At 39.1% G+C, this 19,971-nt stretch overlaps 2 protein-coding genes across 5 annotated transcripts in view; both read right to left on the minus strand.

Moving 5' to 3' along the window:
- Positions 1–9,951, minus strand: part of SPDYA (speedy/RINGO cell cycle regulator family member A) — a 21,454-nt gene extending 11,503 nt beyond the window's left edge. The window contains exons 1-4 of the mRNA XM_081101160.1: positions 9,705–9,951; positions 8,769–8,827; positions 6,889–6,974; positions 932–1,103 (exon numbers count right to left, since the gene is read on the minus strand). Of these exons, the coding sequence (XP_080957286.1) occupies positions 932–1,103; positions 6,889–6,974; positions 8,769–8,827; positions 9,705–9,939 (552 nt within the window). The 5' untranslated portion in view covers positions 9,940–9,951. The remainder of the gene's footprint in view (positions 1–931; positions 1,104–6,888; positions 6,975–8,768; positions 8,828–9,704) is intronic.
- Positions 9,952–17,451: 7,500 nt separating this feature from the next.
- PPP1CB (protein phosphatase 1 catalytic subunit beta) overlaps positions 17,452–19,971 on the minus strand; it is a 28,812-nt gene continuing 26,292 nt past the window's right edge. For all 4 annotated transcript variants that reach the window (XM_081100971.1, XM_081100969.1, XM_081100970.1 and 1 more), the window contains one exon: positions 17,452–19,263. In XM_081100971.1, the coding sequence (XP_080957097.1) occupies positions 19,159–19,263 (105 nt within the window). In that variant the 3' untranslated portion in view covers positions 17,452–19,158. The remainder of the gene's footprint in view (positions 19,264–19,971) is intronic.

The following is a 19,971-nucleotide window of genomic DNA, read 5'->3' on the forward strand; positions in this document are numbered from 1 at the left end:
GGATATAACTTCATTTAATTATAGCATTATCTAGCTCACATTTATCAAAGTTTTCTTTTTTAAAAAAATATATTTTTATTGATTTTTTAGAGAGGAAGGGAGAGGGAGAGATAGAAACATCAATGATGAGAGAATCATTGATCGGCTGCCTCCTGCATGCCCCCTACTGGGGATCGAGCCCGCAACCTAGGCATGTGCCCTTGGCCAGAATCGAACCTGGGACCCTTCAGTCCACAGGCCAATGCTCTTACCTACTGAGCCAAACCAGCCAGGGCTAGCAAAGTTTTCTTAATTAATATTGGCTTACAGTGATCACTGATTTAATTTTCTTCTTTAGAATTTTTCTTTAGTTTAAACCTTAATTTTCTTCTTTATTGAAAACCAGAACATTAAATAAAATAACCAATCTTTTAACTTTTAGTGTCTTTCTGCTTTATCTTAATAAAATCTGGCATAAAGGAAACTTTATGTATTCTATGTGAAAAAAAGTTATGGTTTTTAAACATATTTAAATTTATATAAATTTTATATCATGCAATTCACATTTAAATCTTTGGACTTGGAATTTCATATATTTTATTTAATGAAATTATTATTCAACTCCAATGATATTACCATAAGATATTTTGAAATATGCACACTTATCCTTTTCCAATATATTGGTGATCTTTTAGACAAGAGAAACAAACTAAAATAAAAATCCTACAGAAACAGACTGCTCTGAGAAACAGAAATCACAATTTTAAATTCTTATGGTATAAAATTAAAACATCAACAATGCAATACACAAGTTGTATTCATGGTAACCAAGGTTAATGATCTACCCTTACATATACAAAAAGATAAAATGTTAGAAGCACATTAAAAAAACAAGGAAAATTATATGAACAAAAGACAGAGATTACACATATAAAGTATTTTAAAATCTTACCTCTTCACAGCATCGCCTGCTTACAATAGCCCTATAGTCAATTCTATCCCAGAGTTGGTCTCTTAATTTTAAGAAATTAGGGAACAATTTTCTCCAGTTTTTCCCTAAAGCCCATGGAAAAATTTCATATTTGGATTCTTCTTCATCTTCCTCAACTGTATTAGCCAGATACCTAACAAAGAAGACCAATGATTCAAAGAAAGAAGTATGTAAAGGACAGGAATGGGCAGGTCACAAAAAAATACAAAGCACTATAAACACATAAAAGATGTTCAATCTTACTATAATTAAAAAAATAAAAATAGAGATAACAGTGAATTTTACCTTAATGAGTTCTGAATATTTGTGAACTCTCTTTTGTGTGTGTATTTGTGTATTCCTATAAATCTTGAGCTTTGTTCTGGGATGCAGTTACTTGGAAACATTCTGATCCTTTCAGGTTATGCTTTTGGTAGATCTGGAGCAATGTTCAGTCTGGGGCTAATTATTCTCTACTAGTGATACAACACCTTCCTGAATAATCTACACAATATCCTGTCAATTACGAGTTTTCTCAGTCTGGCTAGTGGGAACAGACACTATTTCCAGTCCTGGATAAATTTTAGGCGTTGTTCCCCTCTAATTCTTTCTGATGGCCTTTTGTGGCAATCAGGTAGTTTCTTATGCACAAATGAAAATCAATATCCTGTCAAATGCCTGAGAGGGATCAGGCATACAAAGAAGCAGAACACAATCCAATCAATCAAAACTGACATACTAGTACATGGTAAAAGTAACAGATAAGAACATTAAAACAGTTATAACTATTCCAGATGTTAAAAAAGTTAAGACACCCTTTTAGAGATGAAAACTATGTGTAAATGAAAAATACACTGAGTGGAATTAATAGCAGATTAAATATTGCAGCAGAAAAAACTTGTGCATTGAAGACATAACTGTATAAACTGCATAACTGCATAAACTATCCAAAATTAAACATGTAGAGAAAATAAACAAAAATAATAAACAGAACATCAATTAGCCACGAGACTTCGAGCAGCCTGATAAAAGTGAAATTGGAGTCCCTAAAAGGTGGCAGGTGAACAGAAAAAAATATTTGAAGAAATAAATGGCTAAAAATTTTAAAAACTTGAGGAAAATTATAAACCCACAAAGAAGCTTCTTAAAGCACCAAGGCACATCATAATCAAATTGCTCAAAACCAATGATAAAGAGAACTCTTAAAAGCAGTCGGGGGAAAATGTAAGTTGAATAACACAGGAAAAGAGATAAGAATGGAGCAGATTTCCCATTGGAAACAATGCAAGCCCCATAGACGTCTTTCCAAGAAAAATGGGCAACTTTTACAATAAGAAAATTACAAAGTACTTAAGGTACCATGAGCAGAAACAGACTCTGAAGTCTGAAGATACTAGAATTAATATACACAGCAGAAAAAAAAAAAGAGAGACCTCAAAAGCAGTTAGAAAGAAGGCAAATGATCCTAGGTGAGAGGTTTGAGATGCAAGGACTAGGAAGCAAAGGTATAAATATGAGGGTAAATATAAACAAATGTTGAATGTATAAAACAATAATAATTTTTGGACATCAGACAAAACTACAGAATTGTAAAAAAAGAGTTAAATGGATCATTGTTGGATAATTGGAGTAAAAATGCTCAAGGTTGTGTGATTAAAAATAACTTGTGTAATTGCTAAAAGAATAGATATAAATTGCATAGTTCCTAAACAAGTAGAAGTAAAAAAGGTGTCAAAAATAATTTAAAAATCTCAAATCAAAAAAGATAAAAATGGAGGGGACAGAAGAAACAGAATAAATGGAACATATAGAAAGTACACAAGATGGTAGAAAAAAATCCAAATATATAAGCAACAATAGAATATTATTATTCTGTAGTGAGGACGAACTATATAGCTACATATACCATGTGCTATTTAAAAGATCACTTTTAAAATAAAGTTTTTATTTATTTTAGAGGTAGAGAGAGAGGGAGAGAGAGAGTGGGTTTCTAGATGAGAGGGAAACATTGATCAGCTGCCTCCTGCACACCCCCTACTGGGGATCAAGCCGGAAACTGGGAATCCAACCAGTGATCTCTCACTACATGGAAAGATGCTCAATCTACTGAGACATACTGGCCAGGCCCATGTGCTATTTTTGTACATATTTCACATTAAAAAAATTTTTAAAGTACAGAAGTGTAGCATATACTTCATGTAATATATACATTGCTTCACATATAGAAAATTATTTCTAGACAGATACACATGAAAGAGTTGTCCTTGAGGAAGGAGACCAAGGTCTTGAGATAGAAGACTTACTTTTAATTGTATACCCTCTTATGTAGCTTTTAAAAAATATATACTTTTATTTATTTCAGAAAGGAAGGGAGAGGGAAAGACAGAAAAATCAATGGTGAGAGAGAATCATTGATCAGCTGTTTCCCACACGCCCTACACTTGGGATCAAGCCAGCAACCCAGGCATGTGCTCGACTGGGAACTGAACTGTGACCTCCTAGTTCATAGGTTGATGCTCAACCACTTAGCCACACTGGCCGGGACCCCTTATGTATTTTTTAAAACCATGTGCATATTCATATTCATATTTAGTTACATTAATATAAAATGAGTACCTACATATTATTTATCCTTCCTTAAAATAATTGTACATATTTTAGTATTACCTTGTTAAAACATTCAGTTATGTGAATCAAATCCTGTCCTCTGTAAAATTATGTAATTTCTTACTTTTAGTATCCCTGAGGGTTCTTAGTAAAGGGTAGACAGAGTGGGAGATCGGTTCCTTTCATGCTTGCTAAGTGAAACATGAAAAATCTATAATGTACCATGATATCAGACATCATGATTCTACTCTAGATTAACAATTTTTCAGTCTCAACATGATTAAATATCTGAATTGTATACATATAAGTCCCCTTGTAATTTGAAATAGTTAATATTTTCCAAGAGTCCATTTTTTGCATAATAATTGTGTTTATTCAAATAAAGAATTAAGAACCTTTTATATGTTAGCCACTACAGGATGCAAGAAAAGGTTAAGTACATGCTCCTTGCCCTTATGCCTACAGTCAAGTAGAAGAGGCAACTGAGTATGAAAAAGGAACTGTAAAAAAGATTGGAAGAATGATAATTGAAGTTCAATGTTATAAGAATATATAGAAAGGAAAAGAACTTGAGTTAGAACTATGGCTAAGTGAGAAACTGTGGAGAATTACTGAGTCAGGCTGTACAAAAGTATGATTATATATAAAATGAAAATTATAATTCATGTTATTTTTAATATACAACATGCAATGCAACCTCACAGACTACTACATAGTGTAAGTTGACACATCACTTTACTGTTAATAACTTTACCAAAAAAGTCAAATAAATCCAATTTTAGGCAGCTAGAATGATTTAAACTAAAGCTTCTTTTGGTTTGTTGCTAATCTTCAGACGAGAAAAAAACTAAAAAACAGATATTGCATCAACATCTACACTAATAAAAGAGAAAAATGGTAATTGGCGTACGACGATACCCTTTTCATTGCCTAATCAGGGCTATATGCAAATTAACTGCCAACTAAGATTGGCAGTTAACTGCCAACAAGATGGCGGCTAATTTGCCTATGTAGGCACAATGCAGGTAGGCGAAAGGGAAAGCAGGAAGAAGCCCCCTGCCACTGACAGTGATTGGAAACCCAGGGGGGAGCTAAGGCGCCCTGGCCAGTGATAGCAGGAAGTAGGGGTGGAGCCAGCGATGGGAAGCTGGACACAGTCGAAGCTGGCAGTCCCGGGAGCTAGGGGTCCCTTGCCTGGGCCTAAAGCGGAGCCCACGATCGCAGGGCCGCTGCAGCTGCGGGTCCCCGCTGCCCAGGCCAGATGCCTAGGCCAGAGGCGTTAGGCCTGGGCAGGGGCGGAGCCTGCAACCGCGGGGAGCTGGGGGTCCCCTGCCCAGGCCTGACACCTCTGCCGGAGGCCTCAGGCCTGGTCAAGGGGCCGATCCGGTGATTGGTGATCGGAGGGTGATGAGGGTCAACTCCTCTGGCCGAGGCATCAGGCCTGGGCGGGGGGCTGAGCCGGGGATTGGGGGGATATGATGGTCCCCTTGCCCAGGCCTGAAGCCTGGGTGAGAGGCGTCAGGCTTGGGCGGGGGGTGGAGCAAGCAATCAGAGGGAGATGGGGGTCCCCTGCCCAGGCATGATTCCTGGGCCACAGGCCTCAGGCCTGGGTGGGGGCCAGAGCCAGTGATCGGGGGGAGATGGTGGTCCCCTGTCCAAGCCTGACACCTCTGGCGGAGGCGTCAGGCCTGGGAAAGGGGCTGATCAGGTGATCAGAGGGTGATGGGGGTCTACGCCTCTGGCCGAGGCATCAGGCCTGGGCAAGGGGCAGAGCCAGCAATCGGAGGGGTCTGGGGGTCCCCTGCCCAGGCCTGATGCCTGGGCCAGAGGCATCAGGCCTGGGCTGGGGGCAGAACCAGTGATGGGGGGAAATAAGGGTCCCCTGCCCAGGCCTGACACCTCTGTCAGAGGCGTCAGGCCTGGGCAAGGGGCCGATCCTGCGATTGGAGGGTGATGGGGGTCAACGCCTGAGGGCTCCCAGTATGTGAGAGGGGGCAGGCTGGGCTGAGGGACAATCCCCCCCCCACACACACACACCCAGTGCACGAATTTCGTGCACCGGGCCCCTAGTACAATATAATACAATACTAAACATTGTAAATACAATGTAAATAGCATTATAGCTAGTGGTCAATGGCTGAATTTGGCCATTGGCAAGTCACAGATGAATTTGTGCCCCAGCTCTGCCACTTACTAACTTGTGATCTTGAAAAGTACTTAATCTAAGCCTTAATTTCTCTATCTGTAAAATGGGGATAATTAAAAAGTGTATATCATCGGAAGATTAAGTGAACTTACAAAAAATATTTTGTGGTGCATTGCACTTAATACTCAGTATTAGCTAATACTATTATATTCCCCCAACTTAGCAATCATCACCAAATTTCATATTGAATTAATTTTTCCCATGTATGGGAAAATGTGTCTCCTGAATGCATGCAGAAATAAATTTCTTTGATTCTGAATTAAGCAGACTTTGAGTAAAAACTTATCCTATAATGCTAACAGTTGTTTTGGTATTCAACTTAAATATTTTAATTTGTACTTCCCTAGTTAAGTACTTAAAATTATATTCATACATTTCCAACTGCAGCACTATATCCAGGTACTAGGTATAAAAGGTTTTGAGATAGAGATACATATTCTTATAAGTACCGTGCGCTAACCGATTGCGGTACTGGAGAGATACATATTCTTAATTTACATAGATTCTAGCAGAATTTTGACCCATGGATTAGAAAGCCATGTCATTAAAACCATTTACTAGATCACAAAGCTAGTATAAACTGACTACTATAAAGTCAGTGGAAGAAATTGGAAACAATATGCCTTGGTTAAAGTACAGTGTGTTAAGTATTGAGTGGATACTATAGGTATCAGATATGACTAACACTTAGGTTATAAACAGAAATCCACGAGTATGTCTAGAGCATTTTCTGCAAGCTGTTCAATGTAAAAGAGCAATGATGATAATGATTTTTACTATATATTAACTGGAAATACATACACATACACACACACACACAAACACACACACACATTTATTCTGGCTTTAAAAAACCTAAGTACAAAAAAGGATAATTTGGGACAATTTATATGAAACACTGAAAAATGTACAAGTACAAATTCAAGTGGAATAATAAATCTTAGGCATAAAGCAGGATAAGATCAGTGAAAAGAACATATCCTATTAAAGTAAAAAATGTGTAGCTTTTATACCAGAAGGCTTATTCAAAGATATACATCAGGTTTTAAACAGCCTTTGTTTGAAATAAAGTATCATATATATTATAAATAACTACCACAAAAATCACAGTAGAAAGCATACTTACAGAGCAATAAAGAAATTTATCCTGGTATGCTCATTTATAGTAAATTTAGCCCTCTTGAAATAAACAAAGGTCATAGCCAAAAGATACTATAGGAAAAAAAGTTAAAAGTTAATATGAATATTGTGTTTTCATAAGTAAAACTGCTTTAAAACAGTTACCTTTAAGATGACTAACAAGCTAAAACAATAAAGCATTATTTATCCTTATTACAGAATTACCTATTCAGGTCCTTATTTTTTGGCTCCTGTAATCCATGCAAACAGTGAGAAGTTAATTCTCAATCATTTACCATGATTAAGATTATAACTAGAATGAATTTCTAAATTTTGTCAATATTTTTGAACCAAAAACACAATATTTTTCTATCTTAAATATCAAACCTATAGAGAGGTGAAAATAATCATAAAATGAATAAATATATCTTCTTCACCTAGATTCACCATTTGTATGTTGCCACATTGGTTTGACGTGTTATATACACATTTCCCCCACTGAATTCTTTTAGTTATAGTCATACATATTCACTTTCTAATAGAATCTTTTAAAAATAACTCAATCAAAAATTAGAATAACATGGATTTATTTTCACTGAAAAAAGTTTTGTATTTATTAAAAAGACATATGTCTAGCCTGGTATTAAGACACTATGCCAGGCTCTGGCTGTTTCATTTAAAAACAAGTTGTAATATTGATGTATTAGATTTCCTTCTCATAAAATGCCTATTTATCCTACCTTCGCAGAATTGGGCATAAAGGAGATTTCAAGTTTTCAATGTGATAGTGTTAAAACAGAGTGCTCCTGGTTAGTTACTTTGAAAGCACTGCCCCCTGCTGTCCAACAACTTTAATTATTATAATGCACTTAATATAATCAAGTGTAAAAGTATGCCACATGAACTGGATATCTGATATTAAGGCAGTACCGTCAACATTTAAAAGTGTTAGTGAAATTGTGATTATGTTTAAAAAAATGTAATTTTTTAGAGATACATCTTAAAATATTTATGGATAACATATTAGGATGTCTGCTTTTGGGGAGAGGGATTAGAAAAAATAAGAATGGCCCACAGTTGGTGGGTTAGGCTCCTGGAGGGTCTTTGTTTTAATATCTACCCTAAGTTGTGTATGGTTGAAATTTTCCAAAATTAAAAAACAAAACTTCTGTAATTTTATCTGTTATTTTAAACCTGAAATTTTAAAAGGTTCACACCAATAGTAACTTATTCATTCCCTTTTTTTGTTAGGTGGCACATTAAGAGTGATGTGAAGTCATGCTGAATTTTCTATGATTACATAGTGTAAGATGGCATTCACGAAGCTGAAATCATTAACTGTTCAGCTAAATTGAAAAAGTATATAACAGCATGGTCCGGTCCTAAGAATGTAAGTTAGCACAATTTTTTTTTTAATGAAACACTGATACTTAAATAAAGAAAATGATGAGCTAATTTTACTCTGTAAGATTATTGGCATTTGTTTTATCTAAATTACCTACAAAATATTAAAATGTATAATAGACTGCCTTAGTGGAATAAATCTCAGAATATTCTTTCTCTACAGCCTGAAAAAAAGGTAATAATTCTGATCTAAACATATTAAAATCTATACTGATTCTTGTTTTCAATCAAACAGATATAAGTCTAAGGTCTTTTAAATCTAATCACTAATACTACACAATTCCCCAAAATACAGAATGAATTTATAGTTTATTCTAATTTTAAAGTTAATATGCAAGGATTCCACTTTCAAGGAGCAATGCAGGCTAGTTCTTTTCCTAAACTTAATCAATAAGAAGAAAATTCTTATAAGGTTTCATGAAAGTTCTGATGGTTTAGTAATATAATAACATTGGTTAATGATTTTATTATTACTAAATTTACCTTGTCTGCAATTTTACAGCAGCAGTCCATCCACAAGAAATCTTGAATTAAATCATCATCTACAACAAAAAATAGCTATGACTTGTCTTTTAAAGAGAGAATGTTTCCTTTTGAAGATTTCCTACATAAGGAGATTATAAATGATGCTCTAAATTGCCTTAATATATAGAATAGACTGGAGTGGGAATGGTAGAACTTTTCGATTTATTGACTATCCCAATAGCTCTTTGAGAAATAGGTATTGGGTAACTCTCGATTAGCTTTTTGTTACTTTCCAAAGTCAATCTTCAACATGTGGGAATGGAATCTGATACAGAACTCAGTCTTTAAAAAATGACTTGCCCCACTAATGTGGCTCAGTTGGCTGAGCATCCTCCCATGCACCAATAGGTCTCCGGTTTGATTCCCTGTCAGGGCATAGGCCCAGATTTCTGGCTCAATCCCCAGTGGGGGATGTGCAGGAGGCAGGTGATCAATGTTTTGCTTTCATATCAATGTTTTTCTCTCTCTCCCTTCCTAAAAATCAATAAAAGAATCTTAAAAAAAAAACAAAAAACACTGTCTCATGATCTGAACAAATTCAACAGCTCAGTTATAGCACTGAAGAAAATCTTGAAGCAGGGTTGTTGGCTTGGCTGAGATTTTATGTAGTATTTTACTTTAGGTCAAAGAAGACTCATGCTATGAACTTGAAATGCCCAATATTTATATTTGACACTTGTATTTAAGTAGTCTAGAAGTGAGATGAGTTAGAATTTCTAATCCAAAACAATCAAAATCCAACATTTAAAAAAAGACTAATTAAAATAGGCTTGGTTGGAAATGAGAAATCTGACAGAAAATAAGAGCATCCTCTGATTATTATGAAAATGATAAAATAGATCTTTACATTCTCTCACTTTAAAGTACTTTCTAATTATAATATTTTAAACCTACCAAATAATTTAAAGAAAGCAGTCATTTCCTGACGCTGTATAACTAGACAGGGTCCTTTGGGGCGTTTAGACTTGTTGCTATTCTGCGCATTTTTTTCAGATGTTGGCCAACTATCTTTAAAAATAGGACGCTTCAGGTTAATAGGTTTTTTAGGCTGATGTGATCTACTTGACCCAGATTTTACATGAACAGTAACAGAAGGTGGTGTCTCACAACACAGCTGATTATGCCTCATTTTGCTTTCCAAAGAGTCCTGTAAAAATAAAACATATAATTATTTATCACACTCTTACTCATTTCTATATGAAAACAATTAACTGGATGATACCACCAGATGCAGTGATGTGAGGCATTATTGAACTTGCTACTAAATTGTTGTGACAGCGACTCATATGAGAAAGTGCTTATAGAATTCAGTGCTAAGAAATGCTACACTTCCTTTGGTTAATTGATAAACCTCCTCTTCCCAAGAAATAAGATCCTGTATACTATTTTGCTTTGACTACAAGGGAACTCAAAACCAATTTTGAAAGTTAATTAAAGAAACTATACTAACTTTATAATCTATTTGTGATACTCTTTTTTCCTGATAACATTTTGCTTGCATTGACATAATGTTATCATGATTATATGACACCTCGAATTTTTTATAGAACAAGGCAAACAATTCCTAGAAATTAATTATAATCAATATTAAGTATTATATTAAAAAGTAATCCACACACAAAAAAACATTTTCTTACTAGTAAATTTCTTACTATGTTACAAAATTTACTTACTCAAGAGCATTTATTGGTATTTATTAAAGTTAAAAATAATTCTAGCAGAGATGCGTGATATATGTATTTTGAGGAATTCTCATAAACTGGTCATTTTTTTATACTTGAGTGTACTATATGAGCATGCTATTTGAGTAGCTGATTATAAGTGTAAATGAACATATAGTGCTATAATCTAATACAATTTGAAACAATGTTCATCCATCCATATTTAACAGTATGCATAATCTCTACCATGTTTGGTGGTAATGTTACTACAGTTAGTATTACTTTTGTGGTCAAAAAATTTGTAGGGTATAAAAGGAGGTATAAATAGGCAAAGTAGGAGACTACTCCAAGACCCTAATTAAAAGCTCTGAATCCATACTCAAAGGGACCCAAGCAGCCATGCCTTCTTGGGTGTTCCAGGAGTTAGGCACAGCTTCTCCTACCTGACCCTCAGAAACTTCCCTGCTAAAGGAAAATAAGATTGGACTTAGTGGGCTAGAGCAATGCTGTCCAATATAATGTGAGCCACATGTGTAATTTATATATGTATATATATACACACACACATATGTATCTGTATGTATATATACAAATTTAACTATATTTTTATTGTGTAATTTTATATTTTAATGTCACATTTAAAAAGTGCAAATAAACAAGTTAATAACATATTTTATGTAACCTAGTATATAAAAAATACATTTTTAACATGCAATCAATATTTTACTTTTTCATACTAAATTTGAAATCTGGTATATATTTACACTTACAGTATATCTCGATTTGGATGTTAAATTTCCAACAGTTAAAGTGAAATGTAGTCCTAACAATACAATCAAGTAATCTGCAAGGAAAAACATATTTCACACTCATTCAGTACTTAATTTAAAATGAAATAAAAGGAAAATTCAATTCTTCAGTTGCATTCATCACATTTCAAGTTGCTCTATAGCCACATGTGGCTAGTGGCTACCATATTAGACAGTATAGGGTTAGATTATGAAGAACTAGTCAGAGGAAATTATATTAAATTGATTCTATAATTGTTTCTCTTTCCTTTTCCTTTGGGGGTCGAACGACCCTTTCACAGGGGTCGCCTAAGACCATCGGAAAACACATATATAATTACATATTGTTTTTGTGATTAATCACATGCGTTAATTATGTTCAATTTATAACAATGAAAATACATCCTGCATATCAGATATTTACATTACGATTCACAACAGTAGCAAAATTACAGTTATGAAGTAGCAACGAAAATAATTTTATGGTTGGGGTCACCACAACATGAGGAACGGTATTAAAGGGTCGTGGCATTAGGAAGGTTGAGAAACACTGCCCATCTTTCTTCCTAGGTCCAACCAAACTGAAGATGAAATGGGTGATAAATTAAGCCATGAGACTTGTGTAAGATCTTTCTTCTCCTTTCTACCCACCTCATCTGGGAGACAGTTGGGGCCTCATCTGTACCCCCTCCCCCTTACAATCTAGATTTAAAAAAAACTGAATAGGCTTCTCAAACTGGAGTATAGAGGCTAGGCTCAGGCGTGGAATGTACCAGAATATAGAATAATGGTGGTATATCTCCCAGGAGGTAAGATTTACTCAATGTTAAGTAAGTTATATTAGTTTTGTTATATTAAAACAACCATGGATATATCATGCAATAAAATGTAATTTTCTTTCATAAAAAAGATAAATATCAGGCTCACAGCTTTACACTAAGCCACTAAATCCTGATGTATGTGTTAGGATACTTCCTATAAAATTTGAGAAAATAGACAAAGAAATGGCTGAAATTCCCCAAAGAGATATTGAGATTAATACACAAATATTGGCAGTAAAGTTATGAAGAAAGCGCTTAAGGACAGAAGCTATCAGTGCTATATTCTTGGTCAAATTCCACCTTGAGGTAGTTGTAATTTTGTTCTTCATTTAGATATACCAAAAGAATGAGGTTCTAATAAGCATGCAAGAGGAAAAGAATAAAAGACAAAAATATGGGCCATTCCTGGGAAGGACAAGAGATAGGGAAGGAGAAACTAGGAGAAACTATGCTCATAAGGCAAAATCCTTTAACAAGTTTTTACATGGACTCCACCAACATGAAGAAAATCACACCAGAATTCATACTTGAACAGAATATCTGAGATATTTTTTGGTGAAGGGGGTATCCAGACAACAGCTAATTTATAGGCATCTAAATAATTTCTTCTCTCTGCAGGTAATATACAGAGGGGTCAAACAACAGAAGCAGGAGTTTGGAGGTCCATGGGCCTGTAGGAAAATACCCACTGGCGATTGGACAGGCAGGTCAGCCTAACTGCAGCCTTAGCTGAGCACTTCACATGTGCCAGGCACTGTGCCAAAGGTTTTGCTTGCATGATCTCATTTAATTCTCAGAACATCTCTATAAGGTGAGTGTTGTTTTATCCTTATTTTCTAGATTAGAAGTTTGAGGCTTAGAGAAGTTAAGGAATTTGCCCATGGTCATATAATGAGTGAGTGACAAAGCTCGGACTTGAATCCAACACTGTCTGACACAAAGCCCCGTATTCTTTAGCCACTACAGAATTGTTCTAAAGATTAAATGAAATCATGTGCAAACACTTGAAACATAATAAGCAGTCCAATATTGCGTACTGTCACCTTGCCAGGAAAACATAAACCCGGCTACAAGACTACACTTTGTAAAATTTAATTCTAGCATTTGCCGTGTGAGTGAATTATGACTTAGTGGTTAAGTAAGCCACTGCTGTAGGGAAGAAAGATGGGCTTATCATATTTTTCTCTAAAATAAAGTAACTCTCAAAAAGCAATCTTTATCAGTTGGTGAGCGCACCCTCCCGGCCGGCCGGGGTTGGGGTCCAACCCCCAGTCAGCACACATGCAAGCAGCGGCCAAGGAACGCATCCATCAGTGGAATAAACCCGTTTCCCTCTTCCCCTCTCCCCCTTTCTCTCTCTCTCTAAAGATCAAAAAATAAAAATTTAAAAATTTTTATTGAAATTGCTATAGCATTCTTTTCTATTATAACCACAGAATCTAATTACTGAGACACACAGCGAATTCAGAAAATCTCCACAATTTTCACGTTTAAACTTTTCCCCCCCAAAGTTAATTTACCATCTAACGGTGACAGAACACGTTTGGCCCAGATGCTACAGTGTTTGTAAAATTATACGGCACAGCTGTCTCAGCAAGTCCGAATCCGGTCAGAAATCCAGCCCATGAGAGTCCGGGGGCGCGAACCACGAAACGGAAGGGAACTGAAGGAGCGACGAGGAGCAGCAGCAGGAACGCGCCTCCCGCCCCCCCCCCCCCTCCAACCCTGGCAATAACCCCAGGGAAGGGACGACGGGACGACCGTCAGACGAGGACTTTTAAAAAAAGAGACGGGATTCGTGCGCCCGGCAGGCAGACGGGCAGCGCTGGGAGAGGAGGCGGAGAAGCTGAGCGCGGACCGGGACGCAGCCTGGGCTTCCGGCCTCCGGGCGGGCCCCTCGCTGAGGGCGGCGAGAGCAGACACCCGTGCGCGCGCTTCACAACCCGGTGCAGGTACCTATTCAATAAAACCGCCCGCCCGCCGCGCGGCTCCGTGGTCGGCGGGGACCCAGGTCCCAGAAGGTCCGGGCTCGGCCCCCCCTCCGCGCAGGCCCGGGGCTCGGGCTCCACCGCCGGGGCGGGGCGGGCGGGAGGCAGCCGGTCGCAGGTTCTCTCACCATGGATGTTTCTCCCTCTCCCTTCCTCTCTGAAGTCAATAAAAATGTATTTTTTAAAAAGCCCCCTCCCATGAAGCATGGTTAGTGATGCGCATTTTGTCGGGTCCGACGAGGGACCCGTGGGCGGGTGACGCCTGAGGGCGCTGACACCGACACCTCAGCACAGAGCGGCACCGTTACTGTGTCCTTTCCACAGAAAGTGACAGGTAGCCACATCCCACCTCAACCAGTAAGTACACTTTAAATGGAAAAACCATCCACTGGGAACAAGAGTGCAGTGTTTCCACGCGCGCTTAGGCCGGTCGTGAGGGTCTCGATTCCGACACGGGTTTATCAGGCCCCGCCATCCCGCTCCCCCACCCCTTGCTTTCCAGCTGAACCTGGTTAACGGGCCTCGAGCGGCCCGGAAATGTCCGCCGCTGCCGGCGTGTGACTGACACTCAGAGGTCACGTCTCCAGACTCGGCGCGGACGCCCCGGGAGGAGCCATGTGGGGGGTACGCCAGCGACGCAGGGCCCCCTCCAGGCGCCGCGACCTCTGCCCTCCGGAGGACGCGGGCGGCGGCCGGCCCACCTGCTCAGCCGCGAGGCCGCGAGCCGGGAAACTCCCACCCCGACCACCGAGGGCGCCCGGCCCCGCTTCTTACGAGCACTGCTCGCGCCCCCCCCCACCCCCCCGCCTTCCCGGCCCCAGAACCGCGGGCCGCCCGGCCGACCGCCCCGCCCGGCTCCCAGCCCAGGCTGCTGGCGCTGGAAGGCACGGTGCCCTCGTCGCGGCGAGGCCACCACAGGGCCTCCCGGGAAGCGTGTGAGGAAGGGGCAGGGGCGTCATCCCACCTCGCGCACGGTGGGGGTGAGGGGATGGAGGGACCAGGCACAACGAAACTGGAGTCGCCGGCGAGGCCCGGGACCAAGGTACCTGCGAAAACCTGGGGCTGGTGACAGGCCGAGCGGCGCTCACTCTCGCAGACGCCCCGGCCTCAGACGGTTGCTCGCCGGGCGCTCCGCCGCCGCCGCCGCCGCCGGACCCTCGAGAACTCGCGCCCGTCCGGAGCAAGGCCGGCGCGGGCCAATCAGCGCCCAGAGACCGCCTTCGGGGGCGGGGCCGGCTCGAGGGTGCGCATGCCGCGCCCCCGCGCGCCTGGTTGCGGCTGCCCGCGGACCTTCTGCCGTTAAGCTCGGGACCAAGCCAAACGCCACGACCCTCCCAGGGGTCCTCAGGCCCCGGGTTTAAGCGGAGCCTTCCTCTCGGGCACTCACCCAAGTGAGGCTTTATCAACAGCCATTCGTCTTCCTTGGGGAGATGGAGAAGCCCTGCTATGTTAAAGTAGTTTTATGGACAGACCCCTCCAGCGGTTCTCAACCTGTGGGTCGCGACCCCTTTGGCGGTCAAACGACCCTTTCACAGGGGTCGCCTAAGACCATCCTGCATATCAGATATTTACATGACGATTCATAACAGTAGCAACATGACAGTTATGAAGTAGCAACGAAAATAATGTCACGGTTGGGTCACAACATGAGGAACTGTATTTAAAGGGCCAGAAGGTTGAGAACCACTTAAACTAAAGGAGTAAGCGGCGAATACCTGGGCTGGGAGAGGAGGGCTGATGCTGTCCCTTCTGTTAAGTCTGTTCCCAGCTGAAAATTCTTCTACGGGAGCCTTTTCTTTTTGGCCTCGTCTTAGCCCTTGGTCAGGTGCCGAGGAGGTGGTCGGTGCTTACTGTCTGTTGACGGAATACAGCAGAACTCGGCACAGCTTTGTGCTGTTTTCTGTGACTTCCCTTCCCCTAAGGGTCACGGCTCCCCCCCCCCCCACCCGACCCCACCCCACGGCTCCTGGTCGCCGAGTTTCCCCGCTGATGACACTCCGGAGGCGGAGCACCGCGTTCAACTGGAAATGGTTACCCTGTATCTAAATGGCACTGGTTGAGTAGACATCATGAAGAGCAGTGATAAAGCTTTAGGTGGGACTCAGATGGGTTAGTCTGTCTTATTTAACTATTGTTGCTGTTACAAGGCGCGCTGCCACTGCAAAACCCCGTTAACCGATTTGAGCTCGTCAGGGAAATCTCTGAGCAAAAGGGAGACGGCCCTGCCCGGTGAGCGCCGCCCTGATGTCGGGGAGACCCACAGAGGAGTGGACTGGGCCAGGGAGCAAGAGCAGAGGAAGCCTGACACCTTCCTTCCCTAAACCCGTTTTCAGCATAAATATGTGAAAACGCAATGTGAGCCCTGGCCCGGACGGCTCCGTGGGCCGAGCATCCTCCCGCGTGCCAGGAAGTCTGGTTCGGGGCACAGGCCTGGATGCGGCGTGATCCCCAGGACCGGGTGCAGGAGGCAGCCGATCACGGTCTGTCTCCCTCTTTCTAGAAACATTAAAAAAAAAGAGGAAGGACCCTATAAATTAGTGACACTAGAACTACACATTATTTTTCTCCTAAGAAATGACGTCTTATTTGAAGTAGCAGTGTTACTTAGTAAATATCTGTAATAACCAAATTATGTATATGATGTTAAAGTGATTTTAAGGCTGCTTGAATAATATTTAAACAGGATAAGTTTCCATTCTTTAAAATTTAGTGACTGCTATTAATTTGCTTAGTGACTAATTTCCCATAATCAGAATTGACCTGGAAAATTATTACAAAACTCCACTGAATATCTAAATTAGCTATTTTGATTAATACTGACATTAATAAAAGACTGCCCCGTTTCCTACAAAAGGCTTATTTTCTAGACCCACTTCACTATGACTACTAAGAGTGCATCTAAAATTCTATTAGAAATTGCTCAATGTACACTCCAGTGAGGTAGATATTTGAATCACGTTAGATAAAAGCTTGTGTGACCTAATCTAATACATCATATGCAGTGCATGAACACCTTCAGAGCAGGACCAATTCAATGTATGTCAAAGAACATGAAATCTTAATTGAATAAAATATATCTAAACTAGAGGCCTGTTGCACGAAGAGATTCTGCCGGCACTGGTTTTCCTCCGGCAGCCGGGACCCAGGCCTTCGCTCCGGCCAGAGCTTTCAGTCTTCGTGGCTCCAGATGGAGCCTTCAGTCTTCGCTCTGCCGCTTCGCCCCTATGTATGCAAATTAACTTCCATCTTCGTTGGGTTAATTTGCATACTCTCCTGATTGGCTGGTGAGCGTAGCAGAGGGACAGTTAATTTACATGTTTGTCTATTATTAGGTAAGATGTCTCATTGTAAAGGGAAAAAGGGAATAAAATAACCAGTCAGGCTTTATATTAGTTAGACAATTTTACTAAATGAGAAAACTACATTTAAAATGTGCTTTAAAACAAAATGGAATTAGAAAAAAAGACATATGCATTTGAAAGAACGTTGCACTGAGTTGAAAATCAAATCTCTTGCAGTAATACAATACACCAATTCATAAAACGTAAGTTAACAGAATTCTCAATTTAACATTTTTAAAGACAATATTAAGGTCAAGAATTTCACATCTACGGTAGCACACATAAAAGGGCATTATAAATATGATGTCCATCCCTATGAACTTACAAATTTGACAATGCTCAATAAAAGCTTTTAGAATCACATCAAAAGTATCGCACCCAAAAATCACAAATCTGTGTCCTCTAAGTTCTCCTTATAAAATCTTTATGTTCACTTTTCTAGTCTTGCCATTTGTTAATGCTAACCCTTAAAAAGAGAAAGAGAGAAGATGAAAAGAAATGCTGCAAAAAACCCTTGATCATGTACAGAAATTATTGCTACTATAGTTCACTACAAAGCATGTCTATACAATATCATATGGACTTTGATCATGAAAAATCAGAATAAAAATCTTTAGTGACATAAGCCTTACAATCGTATACAACATTCACATGGCATTAATAGACTGTTAAGCACCCAATACCCATAGTTGACAGAATGTCCCACTGACCAGCATTCATTTAAATATGTCCTTCGTACAGAGAAAGGGAGAGATAGTGTCAGCTTTCCAAGGCTTGTCAAAAAAGGATTCCCATGTTTTATGGATCTAAACACAAAAAAACGACAACAAAAACCCAAAAAACAAAATCGATGCAGGTGAGAGTGTTTCCAGAAAGTTAAGCATGCCAAAAGGTGTTTCGTGCAAATTAAAACCTAAAACAAAGGTACCACATAATCACATTACCAACTAGGTGGGTAATACTATGAACTTTATCTTAAAGTTAAATGAAATGCTACTGCACAATACAGCATCAATCAGTTAAAAATTAGAGTGCACAAATCCATATCTGTGGCAATTTCTGTATGAAGCAAAATATTCACTATCAGCTGTAAAGTTTGCCCAAACTGTTGATTAAATCACTGGATTGGACAGTTTGCATACTTTTAAAATATCAACCTCTAAAATTCCTTTTCACAGCAATGAAGCATAAGTTTTCTTAGTAAGATTAAACAGGTACATAAGTAAATAAGCAAGAGAAAATAATAGTTGGTGAATGTCTTTAGAGCTCGTCCCACATTTCATTTTTAAAAATGTTTAGGGGAAAAAATTTAAAATATTTGCCATTATTCTAGCAAAAACAAACAAACAAAACAAAACAAGCCCCAAATAATTAAACAACCAAGCAACACTAAAATCACATTACACAGATGGATCATCATGCTTTCATCTGATTTAACGATCACATCTAGTTTAATTGGGATGCTTTTCAACTTTAAAAACTGTGATAAGTGAAGATGTAACTTTAATGGGTAATTTTGAATTTGGTTTTTTAACTTTGTTGAATATTATAACAGAGTATACTTATTACAATACAGTGTAGCACATCTTTCTATTAGAAAAAAATTTAAGATCCTTTACCCGTCTCCTTAAGTTAAAGGTGTGACATCATAAAGGGTGTCAAATGGCTGGATGGTTTTACAGTGCACACTTATATATTATGAAGTATGTCCTTAACAAATCTGATGGTTTCTTTACACAGTTCCTTTCTTCACCTTTTCTTCGGTGGATTAGCTGTTCGTGGTGGAGTGACCGGACGTCCTGAATTCAGTCCACCATACTGGTACTTAGCTTTCTTTTCAGATGGTTTCAATATCTTAAAGTAAACAATTTATTAACAATGTTATTCTTTCAAGTGCAATAAGTTTAAGAAAGTTACTGTTACAACAGTGGGTATTTTTTCTTCTTCAGTAAATGGCAGAAATTGTAAAGTGCAATAAAAATGTAGAAAAAACAGCAAATTTCCACAAATATTTCTCATATTTTAAAGAGTTTGCAAACATCTGAATAGTGCAATTATGTCATTCCATTGATAATTTACTAACAAAAGCATGAGTATACGAGACCTATCAACTACCATTCCTTGGATTTAAGCAAAAAATTTTTTTCAAATTGGTATCTCTGTGGTGAGGAAAATACTCTGGCTTTAAGAGTCAAAAAGACCTAGGTTCTCACCATAATTCTGCCACTATTTAGAGGGTAACTAGTCACAAACTCTTTACACCTTAATTTTTTTATGTGTAAACAGATCTTTTCATTTAAAAAACAGCTTTGAGGAGGCATTTGAGATCTTGCTCCTCAGCATATGCCATCAGTTTGGCTCAAATAAACTCATAAAAATTCTAAAAATAAAACATCCTAAAACAAACCAGCTTTGTTTTTGTATACAGTAGGTCCTTGGGTTACGTCGGAGGTTCCGTTCAAACGGCGCAACATAAAGCGATTTCTGCTGTAAGTTGGAACCCACCTACATAAAGCACCTACGTCATTCACGTGGAGCACATACACAGCAGTAATTAGTGAA

The sequence above is a fragment of the Myotis nattereri genome, assembly GCF_964212035.1.
Source record: "Myotis nattereri genome assembly, chromosome: 10".
In the NCBI taxonomy this organism is placed as follows: Eukaryota; Metazoa; Chordata; class Mammalia; order Chiroptera; family Vespertilionidae; genus Myotis; species Myotis nattereri.